Source organism: Ambystoma mexicanum, chromosome 12 (genome assembly GCF_040938575.1).
Source record: "Ambystoma mexicanum isolate Mex_15411 chromosome 12, UKY_AmexF1_1, whole genome shotgun sequence".
Classification (NCBI taxonomy): Eukaryota; Metazoa; Chordata; class Amphibia; order Caudata; family Ambystomatidae; genus Ambystoma; species Ambystoma mexicanum.
The window spans coordinates 543263527-543274066 of record NC_090936.1 but is presented as its reverse complement, the minus strand read 5'-3'; the positions used below and the strand labels follow the sequence as shown (position 1 = coordinate 543274066).

At 40.8% G+C, this 10540-nt stretch overlaps 1 protein-coding gene across 1 annotated transcript; it reads right to left on the bottom strand.

The window, feature by feature from the left end:
- Positions 1–2062: 2062 nt before the first annotated feature.
- LOC138514551 (olfactory receptor 5G3-like) lies at positions 2063–2998 on the bottom strand. Its single transcript, XM_069630014.1, has one exon. The coding sequence runs from the start codon at positions 2996–2998 to the stop codon at positions 2063–2065; it is 936 nt and encodes a 311-aa protein (XP_069486115.1).
- Between the last annotated feature and the right edge of the window lie 7542 nt (positions 2999–10540).

Genomic DNA, 10540 nt, shown 5'->3' with positions numbered 1-10540 from the left:
GCACTATATGCATACAAAAACATTCTAAAAGCATATTGCAAATGCATCAGTCTAATATCTAATATGTGATTGGGTAATGGTGTCTACTACAGCAATGTACTATGGATAGCTAAACAGAATGCAATAATGGATTGATTCCATAGCAAAGAGTAAGGATTGGGTAATTGTGAATGGGTAATGGTGATTCTAACAGTGAGTCTTAATAATGGGTGTTATGATTCTCTACAGAGAGTCTATGATTTCATCATAATGATAACAATCCAAAGCTCCTCATTTTATCCAATTCCACAATACTGGCCCTAGATGTCGCTCCGAGAATGCAGATCATATACACATGTTCTGGGCTTGCAGTGCACTCAGTGCATTTTGGTGTGAGATACTTGAGGCCCTCTCAGAGATTGTGGGGACCACAATGGGCCCGGACCCGGTAGCTATGCTGTTTGGAAAGTGGAGTGGGGATGAAACAAAAAAGAAATTCTAAGTTCTTAAATACTGGCATCATGGTGGCCAAGAAATGCATCCTACAACACTGGAAACTCCCCTGCCCTCCTACATTTGATATATGGCTAAATGCTCTCACATGGACGCAGACTTGTGAAGAAGAATATATAAATTCCGTACCTAGACATTCTCGCCCGAAAAATATATGGACTGATTTCTGTAGCTACCTTAACAGTTGTGCAGATGAAGCACCTGAATCCCCTGTATCGATGAGCACTCTGAGCCAGCCCGAACCCGGACTTAGCAAATCACTCTGTGCCGATTGGCCCTCACAGCGAGAAATATCAACTGCAATGTACAATGTATGACTACGTTTGAACATGCCTTTCCCTGTACCATGTACCTGTCACTTCCTCTCATCAATAAATAAAAGTTTAAATAAAAATAAACATAAATGACAGCGACAAAAGGATGCCTACAAACAGAAAAAAATTAAGCAAAGGGCTACAAAGCAGAGTTCAAGGAAAAACACTCCTCCCTTCAAAAGCTCTATTTCCCAAAACTCCAACAAACAATCTCAGTGCTTCATGCTCACCCTGCTCCATTACCCTCCAACAGCCTTGCAAAGCTTTCAAAAGAATTAAGAAGTGCACATTTTGAGATTTGAAGTTCCTGAACTCTATTCTAAACATTCAAAGCACCCGACAGGACCCTCACAATAAAGCAAGGCTTCAATTCTGGATTAAGATTCAAGAACAGGTTTGAACCCTCTGATTACCTATCAGTGTTCCAGGAGACTTCTCAAATTCTCCTAACTAGATGTGAACAGTCCTTTGTTATGAGTATTAGACACCTGCCATTTCTTAAATATCCATACAATCAAGTAATCCTCTTTATTGGGTTCTGTGGTTACTATTCACCACCCTGCAAAAATGATAGAGGTTGTGGTTTACAATACATTCACAAACTCATGCTTTCGCACAATATCATTTTGAAAAATAAAGGATCAAGTAAATTAAACATAATCAAGGGAGAATAGTTTTATCTGTAAATCTGAATGCTGATGGAATAATTTTTGAGGAGACAAAGCTGAATCATTATCATTACTAGCACCTTCACTTCAATGTTTAAATGGGATTAAAGCTCTATGCAAGATTAAAAACTGCCTCAGCCATCTCTCACCATATACACATGTCTCGCTTAGCAATAGCAGTGAAACCATGTGCAAACCCAGTTAGCAGCAACTATCCTAATTCATCCTAAACTCTTCCTGGTTATTTAGGGAAGTTTCTATTTCAGAGAATGAACACCAAGGTGCTATGAACTTCCTCACAGAGAACATGTATTACAACATTAGCATTTTGTGGAGTGGCTGATCTACATTGAGCTGTATGGTTTGTGGTGCCCAGTGGAAGTTGACGAGGATGTTGGTAAGGCGCTCTATTTAAGACTGTACTTGAAAATGCCCTGAAATGTTGGTTTTAAATAATAACAAGTTTAGATGGACTTGGATAATTGAATATGCACGGAATCCCTAATTCGCCTTATCCTTTGCAGAGGTCAGCATTAGGAATGTGTAGTTGAAGGACAGCTGGTTTGCCACTAGAGTGCTATGTATCTGTTATTTGCAAAATGCCCTTCCTATGGTTTTATTCAGTGCTAGTTTGACCTCCTTGTTCCTAAAGCTGTAGATAATGGGATTTAACATTGGAATTACAACAGTGTAAAACACTGAAGCCACTCTCTCTTGGGGCAAGGATGTGTTGGAGCTAGGACGTAGGTAGGTGAATATGAGTGTCCCAAAGAACAAAAGGACACAGGAGAAGTGTGAGGAACAGGTTGAGAAGGCTCTCTGTCTCCCATCGGTGGAACGAATCATTAGGATGGTTGAAATAATGTAGGTATATGAGATGAGAATCATAACAAGGGATGCTAGCAAGAGGCTACCAGATACGAAAAACAGAATTGCCTCATTAATGGAGGTATCAGAACATGAGAGCCTTAAAAGTGGAAGAATGTCACAGTAGAAATGTGTGATTTTGTTTGGACCACAGAAAGACAACCTGAAGATAAACATGATGTGTGTCATAGCATTTAAGAATGCAATTAAGTATGTTCCAAATACAAGGGAAATGCAAGATTGTTTAGTCATAATGACTGTATAAAGCAGTGGCTTGCAGATAGCAATGTACGGGTCATAAGCCATGGCCACAAGGAGAAAAATATCCACACTTCCCATGCAAAAAAATAAAAAGAGCTGTATTTCACACTCTGCAAGCGAAATTGACTTTCTTTCGAAGAGGAAGTTGGTAAGAAGTGTGTTCATGATATTGGAAGAGTGACACAGGTCAACAAAGGACAAATTACTTAGGAGGAAGTACATTGGCGTTTGAAGACGAGGCGAGATCTTGATCAGTGTCATCATTCCAAGGTTGCCCACCAGAGTGACAATGAACATCAAAAGAAAGAGCAAGAAGAGTGGGATCTTCAGTCTTGCATCATCCGTTAGGCCAAGGAGGAAGAATTCTGTCACAGAGGTCTGATTGTCTTCTTTCATTTCTGCAGAGTGCAAATGAGCTTGGGGGCACACAAAATACATGACATCATGAATTTCATTCAGTATATCAGAAATGTATGGGCAATTAGAATTTTTCATTGAGAAAGCAAACATAGAATCAGATGTTAGAAAGGGTTCACTTTTCACATTGAGTTTGGTCCTTTGGCTGCTTGTAGGTGACATAACCCTCATTGCCTATGAATTTAAGGCCATAGTGATTTTCGGATAATGTGATAGAGTAACACCTGATTTGGTGTTTATAAACATGGTGGCATAGTTCAGTGTGCTCTTAACTAAGTGTCTTCAGCTTAAAAGTCACAATGTAAAAATGTGCGAGAAAGGTTTGATTCAGAAATACATTTGGCAATGTTAATTGATGTTAATACCACCATCATTGACATTCATATGTGTCATTTGACATTGACTGATACTTAAAAGCAAGACACAAGGGTGAGCTTCACAGACTTGTAAGGATTGTAGAAAACTACATTTTTCAGGATGGTTCTTTGCAAAGATGTGATCAACACTGGATGTATCTCTTGGGGCAGTAAAATAGTGTCCAAAGAAAAGTTCTCTCCATTCTTGTCAATACTGGTCTTGTTTCTTTTCTCAGCGTAATGCAATGTCAAAAATGGTATACGGAATGTACAGTTTAATTGAAACCAAAAAAAGAATACAAAAATAAAAATGCCTGTCATGACTCCACTTTTGGTGACTTTGGGTTTGGTTTCTCTCGCTTTGGTCTCAACAAAGTCACAGTCTCTAGTGTTTGTAATGTCTATGGTGATTGTTTTCTTCTACTATAGGACGGGTGGGTGGCCTCCTCTTCCAGGGTCTCAGGACTGTGTCAGAGCCTGTTGGTTGCTCAGTGGGGGGTTTTGAAGTGATCTGACCGATGCCAGGGGGCAACGGAAGCCAGGAAGAGAAATTATACTGTCTGTGGATTCTTCTGGGCTTTTATAATTTCCTTCCTTAGACCTTGGGTCTCTGGCTCTCTAGTGCCCATCTTTCACTTGTCACTGACACTCCATTACATGATTGTATCTCCACTCACCTCTTTTTCTACTCCTATCACGTCCTCCTTCTCCCCCTATGTCTCCTAACTGCTCTCCAACCTATTGCCATAACCAGATTCAAACCTCATTGACTCATGCCAATCACCAGTCACCACTGACTCCAGACACCCTACTCTTTGTGTTCTCCCTATCACCTTCTCTTCCCCTCTGTTGGGTTCCCAATAAGCCACATTGATCAGTAATGCCTCATTAAATGCAGAGTTCCTTTTCCCAATCTCTTTTTACTCCCTGCTCAACCTCACCTTACTATGTGAAAACTCCACATCAAGCTGTTCATCCTTCCAGGGCCTTGCTCGTTTCTAATCTGTCCTTGCTGAGCCTTCCATTTTTGTTCCCATGCATAGAGGTGAAACAGGTGCAAATCAAAAGGTATACCTCATTCACCACCTGTAGTAATGTGGGACAAGGGCAGGCTGTGCTGTTCAGGAAGGATGTGAACTAGGAAATATGCATAATAAACAACAGTTCTGTGGCACCAAAATAACAGAATGTTCAAACCACGATTCTAGAAAAATTGGATTCTTTAATTAAACTAAAACTAAACCTCCCTGTAAGAGAAAACACAGAATATGCCCTCTTAATGGTGGAAAAGGACACGCTGTGTCTGAAGACAGGGGTTGACAGGAAATATTCTCTGCAGCTATGTCCAGTTCAAAGTATATCTCTTCAAAATGTTAGGAGTGGGGAATAAAATGTCTCAAGGGCTCTTAAAACTCAGTCAAGGGAACAGAACCACTATCAGCCGCTTCTTCATCATCTTGAGTTGCTCAACAGTGTCAGGTTTCTTGGCTATATGAAGTGGTTCAAGGCAGCAGCTACGCAGGTTGAGTTGGGATTTCCAGTTGGTCAAGTTGGTATCAAGATGTGTTGAGTTGCTAGTCCCAAGGGGATCCCAAAGGGTTTGAATCAGCCTTGAGATGGGTCAAGTAAATGCTCCCAGTCGGATGAGGTGGCATTATAATGAATGAAATCAGTGCTCCAAGTGGGTCAATTTAGCATTGACATGGGTCAGCTAGGTATTACCAGTGGGTAGAATTGGCATAGTGATGGGTCCAGTCAGTGCACCAATCATTTCAAGTCAGTGTTGAAGTAAGTGGAATCAGTGCTCACCGGCTGAAAATGACTCAAAAGAATTGAAAATAACTTCCAAGCAATAACAGAAGTCACAGAGCACTCCTTGGTTATGGGGTTAGTGGGGGCTTTGTTCAGCGTCTCCAAGGGTAAAGTGAGTTGCTTGTCTGCCCTTTCCAGCTTGCAAGGTTTCCAGAGAGTACTTGCAGGGTCTGTCACCTCCAGTGAGTTACCAGTGTCCAGGCAGCAGTCAGGAATTGTCCATAATATAGTTAACATCAAATGATCCTTTGGCATGGGTGAGGGTAGGATCTCCCACTCTCCTCGTGGTCTTTATGTTCACCTCTATGTCAGAGGAACGTGGGTAGACTTTAGCCTAATAATGTTCCAGGAGAAACATTTTTCTGATTTCCAATGATGATTCAAGGGTATTTCAAAGATGACCTAAATTAATGATGGGTCTCTCCCACTTTTGTACTCAATTTGCAAGAACAGATCGGTCCACGTCAAGCTTTAGTTTAGGATCCAACACTGGCTTCTGTGGCAAGAGTCTTTATTTTATGATGCCAGTCCCAGAGTTGTTTGCCTGCAGGAAGTGGGGAAGGGGCACAGAAAATGTGAGTGTCCTAAGAAACCCCAACATGGTAGAATCTGTCTCCTCTCTGAAAATACACTTCTTGATTATGCTAACTCCTCCCTCTCCACTGTCTGCCTATATGAAAGAGTCTCTAGTAAGTACCATCCTAGTGTGACCTCACAATTATGCTGGAAGGTTCCAGGAATTCGAACTAACCCACTTGTGAAAACAAAGCGGAGTTTCTAGGGCTGTACCCAAATGGTTTCTTTCGGGGATGTACCCCAGTTCCATCCTTACACCCATAAAACTATGACATTTGAATGAGTCACTGGAAACCAGGTTTACAATAAAATGATGCGAAAGGAGCTTGGCCAGTATTACATTAAATTGTTTATTTATACCGTGCTTCATGCCAGACTCCTGTTTCTAAGCCCGGTACCAGGTATTGAACCTGTGTTGCTTGGCATTGTCTTGTTCCCAAGAAAAGGGCATCCTGATTTATACTCCCAGTACGGTTTTATATATAGTATAATTGTGTATTCCCATCAAACAGCATACCAGACCAGATGTGGTTTACATTTCTTGATTAATATTCCACCAGTCCTTGGGGATACACAATTATATAGAATTTGAAGCAGGGTTACCCATGGTTAAAGGCAGCCTGTCGCATCCAGCAGGTCTTACCTGTGACTTCACATGTAACTCTGTAACTGCCATGTTATTAAACTGCAAGTCAGCTTTTGGGGGTGTGAGTAGAAGACAATCCCAGCAGAGATATATGTTTGCACTACACCTTTAAGCCTTTGCTTTTTGAGCACTATGAAAGTAAGGTCTGATTAGCAGACCTCAATTTCTGAGACAGAATTACCAGTGTCATTTTGTATTAAGAATATTAAAAAAAGTAAGGTAGTATGGACTCATAGATCACATAATGTCACACTCTCCATCTGCCCTCCTTGCATTCTCTTCTCCAAGACCGATTAGTCAGCTATTAGTCACTCTCCAGCCTGTCTTCTTTGATGTTCGCTCACCATCCATCTTTGCTCCTCCCTTTCCAATTCTCTTGGCCTTCCTCTACCCAAACCTATGGGTCTTTTTCTACCATTTCATCTGGGCAACCCATTCCCTAAATGTTGGGGTCCCATAGCCTCCCACATTCTGCTATGTCTTCACCGCAACCTCTTGAACCATTCCTTCACCAACCTCCTGGGTATACTGTCTCCAAGACCGCCGCTGGGCCTACTTTCTCCAAGACCTCCTGCTAGATGTCTTCCCATACTCTTGGGTATCTCCTGCATTCCTTACCCTGACATTCTATGCTTCCTGGTTATCCCAGCCTCCTGCGTCACCACAACTGCTTTATGCTTTTAGCTCTAGATCCTTCTCCAGCACTTTCGCCAACTCCTTCTTCAGCTCCTCCTTTTCACTTCCCCTGTCAGCTCTGAGTGAGGCTCTCCTAATAACTCCTATAAAACTGTGCCTTTTATAGGGTATTGACCATGCCTTCAATCTGGTGATATACATCTGTGAACAATGATACGTTTAGTTTTGAAATATTATAACATGTTTCCATTAGTCACAATATGTTTAATTAAACATTTTAAAGTGTTGAGTCATAATAATTCATGATGGCATTCGATAAATTGTTTCAAGATTGCTGTCAGGGCATTTTACCCTAGATAACATAATTGGGTTCCTCTTCCCTCGCAACTCCCACACTGTAAAGAAAAGATTGCACAGTACACCCCGCTCCACTTCCTTGTCTGTGGCCTCCCAAATACTCTCATAGTTCCTTTTTAACCATGTACAGACTGACACATCACATTTAGGTTTTCTCTTACGGATTTCACCCTCATTGTATCCTCATAAGGGACATTTTCAACACCCATTGGCAAATTCCATTTAAACTACTTAAATCTAACACCCACCGCATCAGTCACAGGGGCTCTTATAGCCAGCACTCTATTCCCCATATTATTATTAAGTGGCTATACACAACAATTAATAGGATAAACCAGAATTGATAACCAAACTAAAGAAATTGATTGAATTCCATCTATGAATAATTATTATTGTACATCTCTGTAAAAAGTATTTTTCTTCCAAAACTTCTACTCTTTGATTCTTCTTTTTTTCGAAACACTACTGCTAGACACTTGTAAAAATCACTTCGGTGATTATAAACTTGTAAATAAAAACATAAAACAATTATTGAACAGCTCATACAATTGAAATATGAATGTGTTTATTTGATTTATTTGGTGCTTTGTATACCATAGTCTTGAAGGAAAATTCACTGTGAAGCGCTAATGAAGAACAAGGATGCGGGGGCAGAGACATGAATGGGAAAAAGGCGAGGTAACAACACATTTTATACCATCCTGGAGGCTATAGTCCTAAGCACCCATGCCACACAAATGCTTTTAGGTTTGTGGAAGAAGAAAGGTGCCCCTCAGTTGTATTCTCATTGGCAGAGATGGTCAGGATCTAGAGATAGCCAACAGTGTGTGTTCCAAATATTATGACCCTGGTGCATTGAGATAGGACTATAAATACTTAAAGCATGTGCACGTGCTCATTAATATAATGTAACAATGCTTACCGTGACTCGGGTGTTCCTCAGAATGCAACCCTTGAGGGCTTAAATTATGCTCAGGGAAGACTTCTTCTGCCTACGGGTGTATGCGTTAGATTAAAAGTAACCAAAATCGATACCCAACCCAAAGCGATTGATTAAATTCCATATATGAATGATTATTATTGAACAGCTCAGACAATTGCAATATTTATGTGTTTATTTGATTTATTTGGTGTTTTGTATACCATAGGCTTGAAGCAAAATCCACTGTGAAGAGCTAAGGAGGAAAAAAGATGAGGGTGTTCGGAGACATGGATGGGGAAAGGGTCAGGTAACAATACATTTCATACCATCTTGGAGGGCATAGTCCTTAGCGCCCCTGCCAAACAAATGCTTTTAGGTTTCTGAAAGAAGCAACGTGCCCCTCATTTGCCTTCTCATTGGCACAGATGGTCAGGATCTAGAAATAGCCAACAGTGTGTGTTCCAAATATTGCGACCCTGGTTTGTTGAGATTGGATACAACACATTCGTAGAGGTTGCCTTCCACAAGAGATTAGTCTGTGAATGAGAGTAAAAGTGTAGGTGTTCAAATAGGAAGATCACAGTATATGTTATTTAGTGAACATGGTTTATGTCCAAGGAGATCTTGGAGGGGTTATTGGGCCTACTGGCTAAGATGATACAAGGCATGGTTTGTTTCTTCCCAAACAATTGTGGTTTTAACCTGTACATCCAGGTCAGGTTTGACGTGAGGATGTTAAGAGGGGTGTTGTAGGCCTCTGGGACATAAGATATTTAACAAGTCTCCAGAAGAGATGGTGGTTTCCCTGAAGCCATGTATGTGGTGGCAGATTGTTTGAAGAAGCTGATTGCCCGTCACTCCCAAACTGATCCTGCCTCTTCAAATGTATTTGTATTTGGATATGAAAATAGGCCTTTATTGGCTGACCCCAAGCTTATAGTCGAAGAGTACCATTTCAAATTCTTGGTTGCTAACTCACCCTGTTTTAGATGTAACTCTTCGTATCAATGGTAGCCATCTGAGAATTCTGGCTAACGGTGCGGGAGGGGGGTGTTTGGGACCTTCCCCATGTAAACTGCACTAATCCAGTCAATACTGGACAAGTGATTGGATTAGTTTACTCTTGGGAGGGTAGTCTAAGAACAGGAGGATTCTTCCATTATTTTACAAACGGTAATTAACTATTTTACACTCAAGTTTCCTGATGGTTTTGCCTATTTTTGAGGGTTTCCCATAGAAGGGGGACGTGTTTGGGAAGCTTTTGAATTAGTGTGGACCAAAGGTCACAATCTGTGTGCTGTTTAAACAGATTTCAAAATATCAATTATTTACTGTGTTATTAATTGGAATCATACCAATGTTGTATTTTGTATAACTACCCAGCATTGAAGAAGAGCAACGCTCAAAACACATGTCGGCTTGTCTCAAAATCAACTCAAATTATACAATCAAGCATTAAAACAACACTTTTTGGATATTAGCACAGTGTGATTGTACCTCTTAATTAATCTGTTTAGACAGAGGAAGCTATTGGTTATCCATCTTAGGATTTCTTCAAGGTATCCAGTCAGTAAAAAGTGAAAAAGTATTTTTCTATTCATCGAATAAAAAAAAGACTGATTTAGAAAGACTGCTCTGTGACCGCACAGAGGGGTCTTTCTAAATAAAACTGTCATGCCCCTCCTGCACACGAGTGCGAGCAGGGCCTTACAGGCACGTTAGCACCAGGAAGAGCCATTGTGGGAGAACAAATAAGTGTTTATGTGTGTGTGACTGCGTGTTTATATGTGTGTGTATTGCATGTTTGTGTATTTATGGGGTAGGGGTATGCTTGGGTGTGGAGACAGATGGCAAAAGCTGAGGAAGGGGGGAATTGGGAGGTCCGATTTCAAACACACCCGCCAGCGAGGGATGGGATATTTTTACTTCTTGCAGACCGCCAAAAATCAGCCCAAAAAAATCTGTCTTTTTGGTAGGTGACCAACAAAAAGCAGAAATATCACATAGAACCATCCAGTCATGATGAGAAGCTTATACAACCCATTGTTTAGGTTGATCAGGATCTAGGAGTCATAAGCAGAGAGTTGGAAAGAAATGTTGAAAGATTCCAAGAGTGAATCTAAGGGTCTCATTTAGACATTGTATACTCAGTGGGAGAGTTTGTAGCAATGTGGGCATCATATGGTTGCTGATGGTGTTTTAATGACTGGTTAACC